Source organism: Octopus sinensis, linkage group LG25 (genome assembly GCF_006345805.1).
Source record: "Octopus sinensis linkage group LG25, ASM634580v1, whole genome shotgun sequence".
In the NCBI taxonomy this organism is placed as follows: domain Eukaryota; kingdom Metazoa; phylum Mollusca; class Cephalopoda; order Octopoda; family Octopodidae; genus Octopus; species Octopus sinensis.
Genome location: NC_043021.1, coordinates 17,713,399 through 17,735,032, shown reverse-complemented (window position 1 = coordinate 17,735,032; position 21,634 = coordinate 17,713,399). Strand labels below are relative to the sequence as shown.

At 38.6% G+C, this 21,634-nt stretch overlaps 1 protein-coding gene across 6 annotated transcripts in view; it reads left to right on the top strand.

Moving 5' to 3' along the window:
* The window catches only part of LOC115224396 (mediator of RNA polymerase II transcription subunit 13-like), a 212,252-nt gene that overhangs the window by 154,613 nt on the left and 36,005 nt on the right, over positions 1–21,634 (top strand). For 5 of the 6 annotated variants that reach the window (XM_036513190.1, XM_036513189.1, XM_036513188.1 and 2 more), the window contains 7 exons: positions 4,027–4,291; positions 7,335–7,371; positions 9,020–9,159; positions 10,347–10,437; positions 11,530–11,690; positions 16,773–16,927; positions 20,355–21,058. In XM_036513190.1, coding sequence (XP_036369083.1) covers positions 4,027–4,291; positions 7,335–7,371; positions 9,020–9,159; positions 10,347–10,437; positions 11,530–11,690; positions 16,773–16,927; positions 20,355–21,058 — 1,553 coding nt within the window. The remainder of the gene's footprint in view (positions 1–4,026; positions 4,292–7,334; positions 7,372–9,019; positions 9,160–10,346; positions 10,438–11,529; positions 11,691–16,772; positions 16,928–20,354; positions 21,059–21,634) is intronic. The other variant, XM_029795291.2, reaches the window with a different exon arrangement.

Sequence of the window (21,634 nt, the reverse complement as noted above, 5' to 3'; positions counted from 1 at the left end):
GTGATAGGCCAGATCGGGTTGGTTTTGATTCCAAGGGATTGTCAAGACAACTGTTTTATGGATATGTGAATTAGTTCTGTGTGTGTGCTTCAGTGCATTGTGTGTTTATGTGTGTTCCGTAATGTGCATGTGATTGTGTGAATTCAGACCAGAACCTTCAAATGGAGAATCCATGGAAAGTTTTACAAATGTTCACTGTACCATTTATTATTGATTGTCTTTGGTGAATTCGTGTGTATGTGTAGGGAGGGTTGAGAGGATAAATTTTGTGGTTCATCCTCATCATCATCATTTAACATTTGTTGTCCATGCTGGCATGAGTTGTACCTGTGGTTGTGTATATGTATTTATGCGTATAAGTACATAGGTGTGTTTATGAGTCTGTCTGTCTGTCTACTTAGTTCAGGTGAGGATAGAAAGTGATCACGTTGCCTGGGGACAGTGATTAATATTGGTATATTGTGTCTTGGGTTGTCTTTTTTGGAGCTCTGTTCATTCTGAGTTCAAATCCTAATCCTTCTTCTGTCACTGGACAGAGTGAGGAGACAGGTCTTTGAGAACTGGGCAGAAAACAGCAATAGGATTGTCCTTAGACAAGTGCGAAAGTAGTTCAGCTTACCACTCCAACTGGCAGGAATATGCAAGGGGACTTTCAAATCTTGTGTAAAATCTGTGTGTGTGTGTCTCTCTCTCTCTCTCTCTCTCTCTCCCTCTCCCCTCACCGTTTGAGGGAATTGTATTGGTGGGATTATTAGAGTTTTAGTGAAAAGATATGGCATCTGTTTTGGTTCTCTGCACTTTGACAACACCTGGGGCAACATTGGTGCCAAGCAGAACCAGTGTTGCCATTTTCTGGGAAAACATCATCAGTGCCATGGAAGATGGATGACTTACATACAAAAGCAACAGATGGTTTTTGTATTAAAAACTGTCTTGAACAGGTCTATGCCTTAGGGAGGGACTTTCCTTATACTCAGGCTGTCTACAACAGACCTCATTCCATATACTTTGTGTGTGTGTGTGTGTGTATGTGTGTGTGCGCGCGCGCACGCTTGTGTATACACACATACAACAATAAAAAAAAGAAATTGTTTTACTATGTATGTATGTTATTAAACATATTAAAAAAGTGCAGTGTAAACACATGCACGTATCTTATTGTTATATTTACACACACACACACACAGGTGTATGTGAGTGTAATGTAAATATATCCTTTGTTGATATTTTATACATTCACATCAAATCAATATATATTTAATCGAAGAAATAAATCAGAGGCAAACTCTGTGATCCATTGCGCACAATCCTCACTCGTCTGTGTTGACACTGAAGGGTTTGATATGTTCAGGACCCAAGTTCACAGCACATGGCTTTAATAATTACCATACTCTATATATTTAGCTTCTCCTTGTTTTAATTATTAGCCTGGGGCCATGCTGGGGCACTGCATTGAAGAATTTCTAGTTGAATGAAGCAGTTTCAGTATTTATTTTTATACACACACACTCACGCGCATGGCAGGCTTTGTTTCTCTGCTTCTGTTCACCAGATCCATTCACAAGGCCTTTCTTTGTCTGAGGTTATAGTAGAAAACACTTGCTATGCAGTGGAACTGAACCTGGGAGCATATGGCTGGGAAGCAAACTTCTTATCACACAGTTGTGCTTGCACCTACTTATTGAGTTTGACGACATAGGGAAATACCAGCCACTGAACTGATTTCTTATCTACTATCGTCATCATCATCATCATAATGAATTGGAAATCATTTACTTTTTGTATTTAATAATTAATATTTATTGGAGTGGCTGTCTGGTAAGCAGCTTGCTCACCAACCACATGGTTCCGGGTTCAGTCCTACTGCCTTGCACCTTGGGCAAGTGTCTTCTACTATAGCCTCAGGCTGACCAAGACCTTTTGAGTGGATTTGCTGGACGGAAACTGAAGAAAGCTTGTGTGTGTATGTGTGTGTGTGTGTCAGTGCTTGTCTGCCCACCATCGCTTGACAACTAATGTTGGTGTGTATACCCCCCAAACTTAGTGATTCAGCAAAGGGACCAATAGAATAAGTACCAGGCTTACAAAGAATAAGTCCTGGGGTTGATTTGTTCGACTGAAGGCAGAGCTCCAGCATGGCCGCAGTCAAATGACTGAGACAAATAAAAGAACAAAAGTAAAAGAATAGTTTTAGTTGGCGCACCAAATAGCACGTCCGTGAGAAAAGTGCAAGTGCACGCATGTGCAGACACACGAACACACCTACATGCATTATGCACTTTGCTTCATTTTTCAGGCAGAGGTTTTACCTTCACCTCTTGCCATGCTAGGACCACAAATGCTTGATGTACGTATATACCTGGAAATCATTCATTAGGGACTTCAACTTCGGTCTCATTGCTCAGCATGCATCACAACAACACAGACACTATGCATTCACAGCAAATGATCTCACAACAGTGCACACCCTCTGCTCACAAACTACAACACATGGCCAACAGTTTTCCTTTTCTATGCTACTTTTACCAGCCTCTATTCAGCGGTAACATATGTTCTTCACACTGCTAAAATTTGTAATTTGCAGCTTGGGTTTCATTTTCCAAATTACCCTCAACAGCTGCTGGTGTAAAAAAACCATAAACACCTCTTAGATTATTATTTATATACCTGAGATTGTGCCTGTGTGGCATACGAACACACACCGCACTCTCGCTCGCACATGCGAGTAAAAAATGTCAATCTGAATGGGTATGACTTTAATAACCAACACTCCTCCACATCACTGTTAGACCAGACCCAGTCGGATTGTGTCTCCTCCTTGCCTTCTTCATCCACTACTACATTCTTTTCTGTTCCCCTCTGAACTTGTGAACCATATCAACCCACCTGAGCCTATTTGCTCTTATTTTTTTTTTTCCTTCTCCGGTCAAGCCCCCCCCCCCGCACTTCTCTCACAGTTTTTTTTTTTTATAGATATCCATCCATCTTGAGGATCCTCCTTTGTTTCCATGTCTATCCATCAACTCCTAAACTGCAATAACCCAATGAAAGCGCATTAATGTCACACCTTCTCGTTCCACATTAGCCTTGGTCTATGATCACTACATTTCCACATACTCCTCCTGCCCCTCCTTTTCTACACAAATGCAGACACGCAGTTATTGCTTATTATGAGAGTTGCGACACTTCACTGGCAATATCTGCTTTATAGTGCAGCAGCACAAAAGAAAAATCTATCTTTTGCCTTGTAAAGGCCTAACTGAAGTTAAAAGAAGTCCTGAAGTGAATTCCCAATATTAATTTGTCAGTAATAATATGACACACCCAAGTCAAAGACCCCTTGTTCAGTGATAAAAACCATTGCCAATAATGATAATAATAATAGTAATTAATAATAATGTTGTATTGAAAGCAAATAAAATATGTGCTGTGTTTGGTAAATACTTAGATATAACACTAGACTGTAGTAGAGATAATGGGTTTCTCTCGGAGATATTTGTAACTCTAGTCTTCTGCTGTTGTATTGCTCCAGGGGGTTTTCTAAATGAAATATTTGAAGTTTTATTGATTTCAAATTCTTAATTAATATTGCACACCTAAATATATGCAACTGGGAAGGAAAGTGGTTCTTTGCTCTTCATGTTTAATTTTTCTCTTTTACTTAATTGTGATGGGGGAGGTATTTTATTTTATTTTATTTTATTTTATTTCTTCCTTTTCTGTCTCTCAGTGGAAATGTTACTGCTGATTCAAAAGGCTTCAGTTTTGTTGAATATTTTTGCTTGGTCATAGAATTTCTCCCTGATTACATTAATTTCACTGATTTTCATTAATAGTTTTAACTTTTCTTGTGAATAAAACTAAATTGCTTTATAGTAATGAGAAATTATCTTGTTGCTGTAGGCTTTGTAGATGTTCTTAGAAATAATAATGGCCCAATAATTTGATTTTCAGAGAAAAGCTCACTTAATGAATTGTGTATTTGACTGAAGAAGAACTGATTGTTTCAATGTTGTTATTTTGTAGGTTCGACAGCCAATTAAAGCGAACAAAGTTTGATTGTCGACAGGATAGCCAATATTTTCAACAACAGCCACAGCATAACTCTCATTTTTCACAACATTCTCAAAACTCATCCTCCAGTAAGCAACCATTGAAGCCTCCCACCCCTCAACCACCAGCTCATGATCCTTATGAGTTCACTGACGAATCATCTTCACTTTTTGGAACACTGCCTGCAAGGAATTTTAGAACAAGTCGAGATGATCTGTTTCGTTCTTCCCCTTTAAAGGTAAGCACCAACTGAATAATATCATTCTTCTCCTTTCCATCAGGTTTTAGAAGGCAGTTAAGGTATTGGACTAACAATTGTAAGGTCATAGGTTCAATTCTTGGACCTGGTAGCATGTTGCCTCCTTGAGCAAGACACTTCATTTCATGATGCCTCAGTTCTGTCATCTGAAAGAGTGTGCACCAAAACCAGCAGCGACAGGTGAGGACTAACCCTGCTGCAGACTCATCCTCTTCGTTAGGGTGTTTTGTACTTCTAGTCACTTAAGCAACTCATAAGTTTGGACAAGCATCTACTGCAGAGCATGATAGGCTCAAAATAGACTTCAAAATTCCTGGAAGTTGCTGTATTAACCATTATGGATGGTTTATAGAAGTGGTTCTCGAACCATTTTGAACTTAGAGACCCCCATCTGATTTCTGTTTTACTTGTGTGGACCCTCAGAACCATTGAGTGTTTTAAAATATCCTATTGATATTTTTAGGATTGAATATTAAGAATTGTATAAATAAAAAAAAATTGGGGAATATTTTTTTGTATTGTAGAAGTATAAGTTATTTATTGCTCATAAATTTCAACAAGAAAATCTTGTGTGAATGCCAGTGAAGAACCACTGGTTTATAACAATAATTGTATTCAGTTGCAACTCAAAAGGGCCATTATTATATTGGCATCAAATTTTCCCCAAGGCCAGCAGTTTCAGTGGTGCTTATTTCATCAACCCCGAAAGGCTGAAAAGCAAAGTCAACTCTGGCAGCATATATTATTATTATTATCATCATCATCATCATCATCATCATCATCATCATCATCATCATCATTATGTAAAAGAATTTGCTGCAGCAGCAGAGGAAGGGTGATAGGTTGTCAGATAGTGCCTTGCAACCATTTTTGGCTCCCCTTTCTGAGACTAGATCACATCAGTGTATCACAACGTTTGCCCAGAAGTAAAACTAAAAGGTCACTTACCCAGAACTGTTTTGGGATCAGGTCACACTTGTTTACTACCCAAGTGTTGGTGACTTGTGTTTTTATTAAACAGACTTAGTTGCATGTAGGACAAGATCAGTTATTGACCAAGTGTATAAACAATTGGTATGCTGTTTTTCGTGTGACCAGGAAAGGCCAGTAGTTTTCCTCTGGTTGGCCATGGTTAAAGATGCTGTGCGGTGGATGCATCTGAGAGGACTGAGAGTGCACACATTCTTCTTTCACCAAATCCATTTCAACTGATACAAGTCTCATTTGGTGACGAAAATGAAGGTAGAGAGGAGGGAAGTAAACTGACCAGTGAGCATGGGTTGAGTGAATTGACCTGGCAGCATGCAAATGTAATCCAGGGAATGATAACAGGAAGATGACACTTTTGCTGGTCAGGATAATCCTTGATGTGTGTGTGTGTGGGTTCCTGGCATGGGTTGGATCGTTTGATAACTGGTAAGGCTAGAGGAGGGAAGGCGCTAACCAGGCTCCATTGTATTAGCATGGTTTCTGTGGCTTGATGCCCTTCCTAATATGAACCACTCTACAGAGTGGTTCTGAGTGCTTTTTACATGACACCAGTACTTTTCGTGTGGCATTAACACTCTTTTTAACACTTTCCGTTTTAAAGTTCCCTCACCAGTTACCTTGACACAATAAGAGAGAGAAAGGGTGCTGGATTGGGAAAAGTCTTAAGAGGCATGTAATTGTGACCTTTTTCAGTCCAAGTTCAATTCCTGTCAAGGCTAATTTTGCCTTCGATGCTTTTTTGTGAGAGTCAATGAAATATAAAATACCTGTGAATTAGTAGGAATGATATAATCATTTCCTCATCTCCATTTCTGGTCTTGTACACATGTAAGAAAGCATGCTGTGGTCCACTCAGACTTTCAATTTCTCTCCTCATAAATTCTCAACTTTGTAAATTATCATTATCATCATCATTAATAATAATAATAATAATAATAATAATAATATGGTGACGAGCTGGCAGAATCGTTAGCATGCTGGGTGAAATGCTTAACGTCTGTCGCTACATTTTGAGTTCAAATTCTGCTGAGGTCGACTTTACCTCTCATCCTTTCAGGATTGATTAAATAAGTATCAGTTATGCACTGGGGTCGGTGTAATTGACTTAATCTATTCCTCCAAATTTCAGGCCTTGTGCCTACAGTAGAAAGGATTATTATTATTATTGAGGTGGTGATCTGGCAGAATCGTTAGCATGCCAGGGTGAAATGCATAGCGGTATTTTGTCTTGCTACATTCTGAGTTCAAATCCTGCCAAAGTCGACTTTGCCTTTCATCCTTTCAGGATCAATAAATTATGTACCAGTCAAGCACTTGTGCCTATAGTAGAAAGGATCATCATCATCATCATCATGACTAGCTGGCAGAATTGTAAATGTTGGGGAAAATGCTTTCCAGTATTTCTTCTGGCTTAGTACATCTGGAGTTCAAATTCTGCTATGGTCAATTTTGCCTTTCAGCACTCTTGGGTCTATAGAATAAGGTAGCAGTCAAGTACTGGAGATGATGGTATCAAATAACCCACTTCCCCTTAAAATCATTGACTGTGTGCCAAAATCAGAAATAATTAGAATAAAAATTATTTCTGTCAAAAGTGGTGAGCTGGCAGAATTGTTAAGCCCGTTGGGCAAAATGCTTAGTGGCATTTCCCCCACCTTTATGTTCTGAGTTCTAATTCGGCTGTCTTTGACTTTGCCTTTGATTCTTTTGTGTGAAGTTGATAAAAATAAATACCAGTTGATCATTGGGGATCAATGTAATCAACTTACACCCTCCTTAAAATTGCTGGCCATGTGCCAAAATTTGAAATTATTATTATTATTATTGTTATTATTATTATTATAATTGTTATTGTTATTATTATTGTTATTATTGTACTAATATTAGTATTATATATGGGCAAATGCTTTTCATTGCTCCAGTGCTGAAATGACATGTTTTCTTGTGCTTAATAATCATTGCCATGTCGACGGTCGATGCTAACCAGAAATCTTTATAATGAATCGTGATGGCCTCATATTTTCTATTTTAGGAAGAAGAAAAGGATTCATCACGGCACAACGGCAACAGTAAGTTGATTTATTTCTATTTCTAACAACACCACCGACTGTTTCTGTTGATGTTTATTCTTCTCTCTTGTCAGCCTGTCAGACTGATTTAACACTGCCCTATAAACAAACAGTAGTCGTATTTCTTACACTTCCAGTCTGTGCGAAGTGCATTTGCTGTTGATGCTTGTCCGTAAAGGGAAGTAATAATAGATTTAGGATATATTATTGGTTTTTGTTTGACATCGTAAAGACAGTTGTGATTTTACTGTTAGAATTAATGTACCCCACCCCCCGTCGTCACCACCACATTTGATGTTACAAGATCAAGCAAGAAAACGAATGAATTAACTCCCTTAGAGAGGGTGTCTGTGTGTGTGTTATGAAATACAGATTGTATCACTTGATACAGTGAATATCTTTACCAATCTTCTCTGTGTCTGTTCCTCTCCTATTCTGAGACATTCTTTCTTAGTAGTAGTAGTAGTAGTAGTAGTAGTAATACTACTACTACTACTACTACTAATAATAATAATAATCATCCAGTTATTATTGTTGCATAAAGTACTATTGATTGGTCTTAATAGGAACTGTTGATTAATGTAAACCTGATTGTTCGTTATAGATACTGTCTATTGAAACTAATTTGCTGGTCATTGACCGAATCATAAATATCCTCCCTCCTATATTATATTACACACACACACACACACACACAGCTATCCATTAACCCATCCATTCTGTGTACACACACACATGCACATATGTATATGAATGCACACACACGCATGCACACTACATAATTTACAGTGTATTGAAGTTATTTCATGTATATGGAGGTCATATTGATATGACCAATACATGCAGTTCACACATGAATGTGTGTGTGTTTGTATATATATATACATACTCATATACATATGTATATACAAGTATATTCAGGTGCATATATAATTTGTGTGTGTGTGTGTGTGTTTGATTTGATGTCAAGTTATACAAACAGTTTGACATGAGACTGAAGGATTGATTACTCAATACTTAGTACATGTAATCTTCCACAAGAATTTTACACCCCCCCCCACATACACACATACACACAGGTGCATCAATTGAATTTTTACAAGAAGAGGTCCGACAGTGGCTTCAAAGTTTCAGCCTGCTGGCTTTTATTGCACAGATTTATGGAGCAGAAACTTTGGAACCACTATCACTCTTCTTTAAAAAGTTCAATAAACATGTACTCTATAACTCTATAAAAACTGTTAAGTAATTATTCAGATTCATGTTATTAAATCCTCTCTTGTGTCATCGTCATGTGCATACTTTTACATATTGGCATAGATTAGAGTAGTATGCGTGCGCGCGCACACACACAATCACTCTCTCTGTTTAATTATAAGCTACTAATAGTTCCATGGAAACTATCAGTAGCTTATATTATACTAATAGTTGGTATGGAAATACGATAATTTAGCAGATTTAAATACTGTGTATAATACATGATATTTATCTTTCAATGGATGGAATACATTTTTTGATGATTCTACCCTTAGCAGGGCAGTAAACTGCACACACTGGGATGGAAATATTTTTACATGAGTCAAGAAGTAATTTTGTTGCTGTGTTATGTTCCTCTAAGACCCTATCACCCTATCCTTTTACCTTTCAGGTATAACAGCCGTTGGTTCTCCGCCTACATCTTCTTGTTCCTTGCCAGTTTCCAATAGCCTCACCACAGAGAAGGATCTCTTTCCGACCCCCATGGACCTGGACCATATTTTTGAAAGTGAAGAAAGTGGAGATGAAGTAGTGAGTTACAGCCAGACTTATCAAGATTTTCTTTGAAATATGTTTTTACCTGAACTAGAAAACCATTTCCTATTTTAGAAATAATCAAGTACCCACCCCTTCTCAGTTAACAAGTGTTTTTTTTTGTGGTTTACATTGTCACATTTTGGTAAGCTCTATGTTCCAGTAATTCTTCAGTTATCTTTATTTGGCTTTGTTCCTGCTTTACTGTCCACTTGTCCATGCTGGTATGGACACGACAGAATTTGTTGAAGCAGATTTTTCCAGCCAATTACTGCCAACACTCACCAGTGTCCATTTTAATATATTTTTTTTATGGTTGGACATGTTTGTCTGGAAGATTGGAGGCAAACCCTGGCTGTATAACAATGACACTTGTTTATGCCTGTGACATGATGTTACAGCAAGGAGATATTGACACACACACACACACACACACACACTCACCCACCCAAAGGAAGATCATCACTATCATCATCGTCATTTAAAGTCCATTTTATGCTGCATGGCTTGGACAGTTTGACAGGAGCTGGAGAGCTGCACCGGACTACAATTGTCTGTTGTGGCATGGTTGCTACAGCTGGATGCCCTTCCTTACACCAACCACTTTACAGAGTGTGGATGCTATATCTGAGAGTTGGCTGCTATTTCTGCTTTCTGTGTGTCCACATAAAGGCACCTTTGTTCGTTCAACTCCTTCATGTTATCTGACATGGCATGATATATTGTATGTTAGTATTGATAAATTATCTCATTCGAGGAGTCAGTGGCTTTAATGCTGCACTAACCGTTAGCATTTATTCAACTGGAGTTAGAACTTTCTGTGGCTGTATCAGCTATGAACTAGAATGTCTGTATCTATTTGGCTGCCACCTTCCTTATACATTTATACCTATTGTAAGGCAATGTTGTCCACTATAACATGTTTGTACCCTTCACCATTCATGAAAACATGTCTGTCTGGTCTGAGGAAATATTACCTTGCTTAGAAACCGTTGTGGATTGGCAACAGGAAGAGCATCCAGCAGCAGAAAATCTTTGTCACCAAATTCCATCTGACCCTTGCAAAAAGGGCCATTAAAGTGAAGTGATGAAATGATCCTTCACCTTATTCAATAATTTTATGTTTGTTTCAGTCTCCCCCTCCCTCTCCATTTACCTCTAAATAAGTCTTGTTTTATTTTGAGTTTCAGGATCCTTCAGCCAGCAACCTAAAATCTACTGATGACAGCCTTAAAGGCAGTAAGGGGTCGAATATAATCCCCAACGGTACCATAGGTATGTTTTTATTAACATCTTATATTTTAGATCAGTCATGTCATTGTGTATATTTTCTGTGTGCATGTATGTAGCCTCTGCAATTGACACCAGATTGTATGTAGGGTGACAGATCTGATTTTATCTATTCTTTCCTCTTAATCTTTAATCCTTCAGCATTTAAACTGGGTCCATCCAGCCAAAACATTCTGTTTTCTGTTCAACCCTCATCAAAATCACATAGCTACAAGATAATGCATGATTAATTGAAAACAATGCGAACAAATAAGAATTACTTTTGACGGAAAAAACACGAATGCTAAAGGGTTAAAGTCACTTTATTTGCCCACCTGAAATATTGTACTTGCTGTACATTTTGCTGGTCCTTTTACTACACCTGTTTATACCTACCTTTTAGTCTCTCTCTCTCTCTCTCTCTTGTATTTATGTTACTAAAATGAAAGTATCACAAAAACAGTTGCCATGATTATAGACAGAAGAGCACCTTAAATAAAATGGTAGATTCCATTATATTCTTCCAAGTACAAATCCAGCCACTGTTGACTTTCACTCTAAATGCCAATAGTCATATACTGGAATCAATTGAACTGATTCTATCTCTTCCCCTGTAAATTGATTTGGCAGTGTGCCAAAGTAAGAAATTAGGATTGTATTGGAAAGTGTGTTTGTTTATTTTATCTTTTTCTATGTTGTTAGTATGATGGCTTTTCTAGTAAATTCTACACAGAAAATTTAGTACAAATTTAGTTCCACTGAAAATTTAGTGCAAATTAAATGGTTCTCTCGGTTTTCCTTCAGTCTCCTGAGCTCTGCCTGCCTTGTCAGTTGTTAGCATCTTGGGAAATTGAAATTGTAGTAAAATATATTTGCATTAATATTTTCTCTCTTTAAAGGCAGTGAACTTGTAAAGCCATTCGCCTGTCATTATGTTCTGAGATCAAATTCTGCCACGGTCAACTTTGCCTTTCACCCTTTCAGGGAGTCGATAAAATGTCAGTTGAGCACTTGAGTCGATGTATTCAACTTAACCCTTTACCCTGAACTTGCTAGCTTTGTGCTGAAATCTAAATCCAATATTTTCTCTCTTTGCAGCCCCATCAGAGTTATCAAGAATGTACCCCACTCCTCCATCCCTGGAGAACCCTGTATCTTCTCCTGGCACCATTACAGACATAGCACCTGAGACAACGATTCCTGACAGTTGTGTCATAGCTGAAGTGGACAACAGTATAGCAGTCACCGATTCTAGTAAGGTACGCAAAAGACACTCGTTCTTCTTCCTCTTCTGGTCAGGATTACCTCCAATTTATTGGTTTGTGTGTATTTTAAATATTGCCATTTCTTTTGTTGCATCAAAAGGTGAAGTGTAAAGCAGTTTTAGGTATTGGGGTTAGTAATAAATATGATTGAAAGAGGCTGATATAAATAGTTTTTGATTGTTTGTTAGTGTGAGTAAGGAAGCTGTTGAGACAGGAAGTTTGAAACGGGAAACTGTGGGTCACATCTGCATCCCGTATCTGATATTGAGCTTGTGTCTCGTGGAATTAGAGCAGATTCTTAAAATATAGATCCTTGTTGAAAGTTTGAACACGAGTAGGTTTTGAAAGAATCAACCACTGAAAACGTCACTGATGATAGATGTTTGAAGAGAGAAAACCATAGGAGCCAGAGCATAGCCTATGTAGGCCCACACCAATATACTAGGATTCACCAGTGTTCAGCGTCAGTTGTTGGTGTGAATGTAATAGCAGAACAAGGAAATATATAACATTATCCTCGTCGTCGTCGTTGTTTAACGTCTGTTCTCCATGCTAGCATGGGTTGGATGGTTCGACCGGGGATCTGGGAAGCCAGAAGGCTGCACCAGGCTCCAGTCTGATCTGGCAGTGTTTCTACAGCTGGATGCCCTTCGTAACGCCAACCACTCCGTGAGTGTAGTGGGTGATTTTTACGTGCCAGGCGAGGCTGGCAACGGCCATGATCGGAGCTTCAAATGATTTGATATGTTGACTCTGTCACATGACTCCCCAACCTGACTGGTTGGGGTGATTAATGTCGTTTAACACCATCACCAGTTTAATGAAAGGAGCTGGGTTATTTAGTTAAACAATGCTTCTGGATATAAAGAGCCACTTGCAACCATCGCTTTGTTTAGGATAAACATTTTACTGGGACTCTATTTGAAAGAACACATTGCTGGTTGTATTAAAGAGATATTGATGAAGTTGATGTTTGGCTCAGGGGTGGAAGGATTGTACAGAATCTGAGTGAGGGGTACACATGGCAGGAAGGGCAAAACGAGAAGTAGATGATCGTTTGAGTTTGGGTGGATGTGTTACACTGGAGCAGAAGCTGATGTAGGAAGAGAAAAGAAACGAGTTTTGCAGTCAGTGGTTGCCAGATGTTATTGAATGAAGGTATAGCTTTTACTTTTTTAGGCGAGCTAGCAGAGCTAGCAGAAACGATAGCACGTCGGGCGAAATGCTAAGCAGTATTTCGTCTGCCGTTACGTTGTGAGTTCAAATTCTGCCGAGGTCGACTTTACCTTTCATCCTTTCGGGGTCGATAAATTAAGTACCAGTTACGCACTGGGGTCGATGTAATCGACTTAATACCTATGTCTGTCCTTGTTTGTCCCCTCTATGTTTAGCCCCTTGTGGGTAATAAAGAAATAGGTATAGCTTTTACTTTTTTAGTGCTGGCGAGGATGTTTGTATATATCAGTAGAACTGTCCCAGATATTTGAGCAGTACTTTACTCTGTGGATTATGCTTTGCAGAAAGCCAGTAATTAGTGAAAATCATAAGTATTTCCTCTACCCCGAAGAGGAAGGCAAGGCATTGTTTCACACACACACACACACTGGCACTGTGTGGTTATGACGATGAGGGTCCTTGTTGATCTGATCAATGCAACAGCCTGCTCATGAAATAAACATGCAAGTGCTTGCTACACACACACACACACACACATGCACCCTTAATGTAGTGCTCTGGAGGATTCAATGTAGCAGAGAATGTGACAAGGCTGGCCCTTTGAATGACACATACAACTCACTTTTGCCAGATGAGTGGACTGGAGTAACATGGAATAAAGTGTCTTGTTCAAGGACACAGTGCATTGCTAAGTATTAAACTCACAACCTTACGATCATGATCTGAATTCCCTAACCACTAAGCCATATGCCTTCACAACACACACACACACACACACACACACACACACACCTTCACATGAGGTTGCCATGGGAAAGAAGCTGAAATTGTGATGCTTAGCATTTGCTTCAAGTATGTGGTATTTAGGCATATTTGATGTTCCTGTCTATGATAGGTGTAATGATATACTACCTGTTGATTATGCAGTGATTGTGCCTTGATGCTGTTGCAGGAAGCTATGGGTTATGTCCTCATTTGAGGGACCCTGTTCACAAAAGTAAGTTGTTTAGGTAATGCTGTATATAGTAAGTTCTGACAGTGAGTGGGGGAGTTGGATACATCATTTGTGTAGGTGCGTGTATATAGTTCGAAGTATCAAGTTTGTCAGTAATGTGTAGGAGGAAGTGTGTATAAGACTCAACTGATCTTTGTGATATACTACAGCGGTGGTGTAGCGTATGTGTTGGTGAGAACAGTCTGACATGAAAGTTTACATGCAACAGTACGAGTGATCGATGGAGCTGACAGGGCAAGTAGTTTACTTAGTAGTTCCTCATGGCATTCATGGTTGGTGTCTATGACAACGATGTCGCTTTTAGTGAAGTTCTCAAGAATGAGAGATCACTTGTTGAGTGGCATTGAAGAGCAAGCCATTTCCATGTCTGGCATTAATGAAACTAAGCAGAGTGCTGACCACAATTGACAACTAAGTTCCAATCTGTGCTGTTCCTTGTGCGGCACATAACTTTATATTTTGCAGTTTGTCTAACAAAAAATAGGTTCCACTTCACAGTTGAGTGATTAGCATTGAGAAGGGCATTCAGCTGTAAAAACAATTAACGTAAGTGGGGGAGAAATAAAAGAAAAAGTATTTGACCATTCCAAGTATGTATAAATGAAGCTGGGGAGGTGAGATAATTTAACCATTTTGAGATCAACCCACTGAGTCTAGCTTAAAGTTCTATGATACAAACTTACTTGTTTTAAACTGGTCGAAATTAAAACTCTTCCATCAAAATTTCATGTGAAATGCTCCAAATACCAGCTTAATTATGACATTATTTTGCTAAATTCTTTGATATTTTGAAAATTAATTGGAACAAAAGCAATGTATTTCAGTAGAAATATGAAAGCAAATAGGTTAAAGATGAACCAAATTAAGAATTCATGACTGGTGGGTTGAATTAATATTATACCAATATTGATTATAAGGACACGACTCCTCTCCATTGTTTGTGTTTCATTAGGTTGAGAACAATTTTAAAAGTTGTAAAACCAAGATATATTTATCTTTTCCCCAATAATCTTGATTGATACAATTTCACATACTTTGTGGAGGAAGCAGGTCTTAACATGCATTGATCTTACACATAGAAACAGTTAAGTGCAGCTATAATGAAGTCATTAGCAAGCATTTCCTTAATGTAATTACTTCGCTTATTTTTTCCTCCCCTGTTAAACCTAGAGACATTTTTTTAATTATTTTCTCTCCCGTTTATTGTGATACCATTTTGTTAATATCTGTCTCTCTAGTGTAAAGCTTCCTATTCTCCCTGCCTCCTTTCATTAACGACACTGGTCACCTTGAAGAATATTTTATAAATAAATGTTGTTGCTTTTACCATTTAGGGACTCATCCAGTATGTGTGCCCCCCATCTCACATGCAGCCATTTACATTGGTTGACTTTGCCTTCCATCTTTTTGGGGTTGACAAAAGCAGTACCAGTTAATCACCACGGCTGATGCAATCAACTTCCTCTTGCCCTTAATTTGCTAGCCTTGTACCAAAATTTGAAACTAATAATAATAATTATTTCAAATTTTTGCCACAAGGGCAGCTTGGGGGAGGTGGGGGATGAGTCAATTACATCAACCCCAGTGTTTCACTGGCACTTATCTTTACCAACCCTGAAAGGATGAAAGGCAAAGTCAACTTTGGTGGAATTTGAACTCAGAATGTAGCGACAGATGAAATACCGCAAAGCATTTTGCCTGGCATGCTAACGATTCTGCCATCTCACCTGCCTAACTTGAATGTGGAGCCTAAAAGCAGAAACAATTCCTATTAAGTAGGCACATTAGGTATGATTGAAAAAAAACATTCAGACAAATACATAACAAAAACACCAGGACTAACAAGTATATATAACATACAGAAAATGGCACTCCTCGGCACTTCACACGTCCTACGTAAAACACTCTGAATACAGTAAAAATAAGAGCATTACAGCAAACCACAGCACATACCCAAGACACATAGAGATGCACCTGCAGGCACAAGATAAAAATAAGACTACTGAATGATAATAATAAGAGCACTCAGAGAGTGCAAACCTCCGTCAAAGCAACACCAATGTCCTCTCAATGATTAGCCAGAGATGATTTTTAAAATGAGAATATCTGAAATAAACTCAACCGCTCTCACAAGTGAGAATACCAAAAATGAACCCGACTGCTCTCGAAAATTAAGTAAAAAAGGAAAAATAATTCAGAATTCTTGTTCAGTACCGGATCGATCTGAAAATCTAATCAGTTTGTGCCAGTCATGAGGTCAAACATCCCCGAAAGTTTCATCCAAATCCATGCAGTGGTTCTTGAGATATCTTGTCCACAGACAAACAAACAAACATGACTGAAAACACTACCTCCGCCTTCACTAAGGTGGAGGTATTAATAAGATGGCAAGCTGGCAAAATCGTTAGCATGCTGGATAAAATGTTTAGTGGCTTTTTGTCTGTCTTTATGTTCTGCATTAAAATTTCATGACTGTCAGCTTTGCTTTCTCATCCTTTTAGGGTCAATAAATTAAGTACCAATGACACACTGGGATTGATGTAATCGATTAGCATCTGCCCCCAAATTTCAGGCCTTGTGCCTATAGTCAAAAGGATTATTATTGCTGTTTATAAAGTGGTGACGAGGCAGAGTCATCAGTGCACCAGACGAAATGCCAAGTGGTATATCTTCTACCTCATTATTTTCTCTGTTCAAATTCTGCCTCAGCCAACTTCGCTTTTCATTCTCCTAAGATTGATGAAATAAGTACCTGTCAAGTTCTGCAATTGATGTAATCAGTTTTTTCCCCTTCCCCTTAAAAACTTGCTGGTCTTGTGCCAAAATTTGAAACAATTACTATGTATATAGTGCTAACATTCCATTTTTCTTCTCTTTTCTTCCAGGACTGGTCCTGTGTGTTCAAACCGCCCAAGTTGGCTCGTTTTGTTGGTTCTACCAAATATGCTCCTGTTGAGCTGCCCAGTGCTACCGAGGCTGTATTAACGTGTCATATTCCTGAGTATAAACCTTCTTGGCAGTACCAGCCACATGCACCAAGGTATGAGACTCTTTTGTTTTTACTCATTGTGGGAGAGAAAAAAAAATACTTAATTACAACCAGGCAAAACTATCATAAAAAAAAAGATGGTTTCTATGGTTGGATGTCCTTCCTGATGCCAATCACTTTACAAAATGTACTGATTGCTTTGTATATGGCACCAATGGGGTCACCAAGTAGCTTCTGATGTGAAAGTGGGAATGGAACTGAGACAAGTGGCTGTGAGCCAGTTGAGAAGTTGAAGTAGAATAGAGGGACAGAGATAATTGCCTTACAGTAGAATGGGTGATTAGGTGACCCCCCCAGGAGAGAAAGGAGAGAGAGAGAAAATAGAGACAGTCAAAACAAGGAGGGAGAAAATAGATGATGTTGGTGATGAATTAGGGCCTATCTACAAGGAACAGTGGGTGGGTGGAGTGAGTATAAGCAGTACAAAGAGGATAGAAGGGGATGTTCCATAAGAATATGAGAGGAGATGGGGAAGGACATAGCTGTAGTGAGTGATTGTGGGAGATGGTTTTGAGATTTCATAAAAATCTTGGTAAATGTACTTAGCATTTAAGGGATTTGATCTGAGATGCATGTGTTGAAGCTAAAGCAGCATGGAAGTCACTTATCTAGAGTCACTCAAAAACACATGCATAAGACTGTTAGCTTCACTGAAACGTGATTTGGTGTCAAAACTTTTGTTGTCACTTGGTAAGTGACACGGTTCCACTGCAGGCGAAATGTTCATCCACGGTCCCACGTCGGGCGAAATGCTCATCAGTATTTCATCTGTTGCTACGTTCTGAGTTCAAATTCCGCCGAGGTCGACTTTGCCTTTCATCCTTTCGGGGTCGATTAAATAAGTACCAGTTACGTACTGGGGTCGATATGATCGACTTAATCCGTTTGTCCGTCCTTGTTTGTCCTATCTTTGTTTAGCCCCTTGTGGGTAGTAAAGAAATAGGTTCCACTGCAGGGGAACAGTTGCAGTTGGTGCAATGAAAATTCCGACACCAAATAACAAATGTGTAAGTGAAGCTAACTGCTTTATGAATAAGCGTCTTCCGTGCTGCAATAATAATCTTTGTCATTGTTTTAATTCCTGTTCCGCACCAACATCCTCCTGTAGAACATTTCTGCATAAGGGTTAGTCGTCTACAAAAGTTCAACATTATCAGATCCAGTATCAACATTATAAGATCTGCTATGAATTATTATTTCCTAAGTGTCGGTGGCACATAAAATCACCCACTACACTCTCGGAGTGGTTGGCATTAGGAAGGGCATCCAGCTGTAGAAACACTGCCAGCTCTGACTGGCCTGGTGCAGCCTTCGGGCTTCCTAGACCCCAGTTGAACCGTCCAACCCATGCTAGCATGGAAAGCAGACGTTAAACGATGACGATAAGTCCTCTGCATGTTATATCTTTATATCAATGCAGTTATCACTCTTGTGTAATAACTGTTTGAGAGGGTTGTTTTCAGAGGATTATAATTTTCCAAACTACTTTTGGGATATCAAGAAATAGATCTGATGATGCTGATCAGAGTGTTGTTTAATGTTGATGTAAACACAGAAAAAATTATAATCTTATCATGAAAGGTATTTAGAGTTGATTGTGTTTTTAGATATTAGACCCGATGTGTTTAGATTGAAGACATGCTTATAAATATGTTACACATGAAGATGATCACAAATTGACACAGAAGCAACCTATAAATCAATACTTAGCTCTCAGTCCCAATCTGTTTATGAGTTCTGTGTTGGTCCTACAGGTTATATCCTCTCCTGTCATTTCCTTCTTGAAAAATAATACCATTTGTATTTTTTTTAAGTAGTAGTAGTAGTTTCGGAGGTGGGGTAAACGCCAATCACATCTACCCCAGTGCTCAACTGGTATTTATTTTATTGATCCCAAATGGATGAAAAGCAAAGTCGACCGTGGCAGAATTTGTGCTCAAAATGAAAGATGAACAAAATGCTGCTAAGCATTTTGCCTAGCATGTGAATGATTCTGTCTGCTTGCCACTTTAAGTAGCAGCAGCAGCAGCAGTAGTAGTAGTGGTGGTGGTGGTAGTAGTAATAGTTTTGTCAGTAGGAGGGGGCCATACTCATTGCTTTGTCAGGCCCTCAGAGACTTGTGAGATGGATATTGTTAAGAATCCTCTTGTGTCAAAGGAGAATTGTCAGGCCTGATATGTCTAGGGCATTTATCTGGGAGATGAAGGTGACAATATTGATGAGGAGAGGTAATGAGTGAGTGGAAGTGACACAAGAGCAGTTAGTTGTGCGAGGAAGGAGGCATTGGTATTAGTAGGGAAGAGAGAGAGAAAGCAGGGAGAGGTTGCACATCTGTGGGGTTTAGAGGTTAGTGTATGTATGTGGCTAAGCAATCCATTGGATCTTCAGATGTGGTCTACGATGTATGTTTTCATTTTAAATACTTTTTTAAAAATCTATTTGTTCACCCTTCTAATTTAAGCAACAGTTAGTTTAACCTTTTAACATGACCCAAATCTTCCCAGTATTTTTTTTTCCTGCTGTCAAACTGAAAGGGGGAATTTTTAACTAAGTTGACATGTCTATTGTGAATTTATTTATTAAAGTTACATCTCAGTAATTTGTTATTTAGATTAAAGACTCTTGTAGTGTTAGGGGTTTCAGTTTAATTTATAAATCTCACCTTTCATAATTAGAATTGGTTGGTTTTGTAAACTAAAACTAATTAGTTGATAACATTTGCAGCTCCCATTCTTTTTACCTAAATCCATATTTTCAAGAAATTTGAAGGTACAACTGATATATAAACAGGTTTTAGTTTTCAGTAAATGTCTGCTCTAGTTAGTTGTTTGTACAAACAGTAAGTATATTTTATGTGGTCACTGATAGGGATTTTAACATATCTTGGTGTACCGGCACCAAGACGTAGACATTGACTAGGAAGAGACCTGATGACAACCAGATACTGCAGATGCCTATCAAGGAGGGAAGGAAGTGTTTAAGCCCCACTTTCCAAGGCTCCCTTGTCTAGGACTGTAGGAAAGAAGGGGATATTCTCAAACTCAAGACCTGACATGATTTCTTGCACCAGGGTGGGCTTCACTAAACATACCCAAAGTACCCAAGGAGGGTGTTAAACCAGGTAAGTCTACTCATCAAATAGGCCCCAATGCAGGATATGAATTCAGAATGCCAAGTGCCAGAACAAATACCTAAAAGCATCTTATTCTGGTGCTCTGACTACTGATACTCAATGTGATCCTCTGACAGCATTTTATCTGATAGTCCTATGTCTCTCTCTATTATCCCCAAAATTATTAACCCATTTCAGATACTTTTTTTCTTGTTCTCAAACATGACAAATTGTTTTTTTATTGTTTGTGTTAATATAAGTTTTCTTCTTGATATTAATTTTCTTTTTTCGTTTTTCTTTCCACAGTCATTACCTCAACCTCCCGTCCATTGAAAACCTTCCCAGCTTATCAAAAATGCATGCAGGCGTTGAGTCTTCGCCAGCTACATTTACAGTCGGCAGTGTATCTCAGCAGACACCCTTGAGTTATGAACAGTCTCCCATGTCTAATGCATCCTCTTCATATGTGAACAAGACTTTGAGTTCAGTTGACAATCAAGTTACAAACCACCCGTTCACTGAAGTTCACAGCTTGCTGGTGAACGTCATCCTTGCCGACAGCTCTCTTAACATTTTCAAGGACCACAATTTTGATAGCTGCAATATTTGTGTTTGTACAATGCGTGTAAAAGACGATGAAGATAATTTAGACATGAATCGTTGCACTTGCGGCTTTAGTGCAATTATGAACCGCATGTATGGCCATAACTCAGGACTCTTCTATGAAGATGAAGTTGATATTACCGGTATCAGAGATGACCGCTATGACCAAAATACTAATAAGCGCCTAGCAGTGATTGATTATCAAAAGTCTGGACTTAACAAGGACAGTACTACAACAGCAACAGTGACAGCTCCTGAGGATGTACCACAAGTTATATTGGAGTGGTTGCTGACACAGTTCTGTGCTCCATTTCCTTCGTCTATAGCACAGAGAATGTTTAATAAGTTAATCATGAATGCTGCTACGTCGCTGGTCGACAATGTTGTCAATGTCATATCAATGCAAGGTAAGCTCCTTCTGTTTTTTTTCTTTTCTTGTAAAACCAAAAGTCAACAGAACTCACTGAGTCAGCCTCAAATACTCACTTGGGAGAAGGGACCTCATATATATTAGGTTGTCCCAAAAGTTCGTAAACACCTGCGAAAATTGAATTTTTACTCGCCAAGTACTAACAAAAACAACAAAAATTGCATAAAAATTCAAATTTTCGCAAGTGTTTACGAACTTTTGCGACAACCTTATAATACAGAATCATTATCATCATTTAACGTCCGTTGTCCATGCTGGCATGGATTGGATGGTTTGACCAGGGCTGGTAAGCTGGAAGGTTGCACCAGTCTCCAGTCTGATTTGGCATGGCTGGATGTCCTTCCTAGTGCAACCGCTATATAGATACCTTTCTCATATCTATTGTGGATTGTTATTAATACAATATTATGCGTTTTTTTCCCCTTATTATCTTAATCAATTTGGAATTAAATGGTATTATTCCACATACTAAATGCTCTTTTTCTCTCTCGTTTTGAAAATTTTAAATAGTTTCATTCAGCGCCAACTCACCTGAAACCATCTCTGTTAGCAT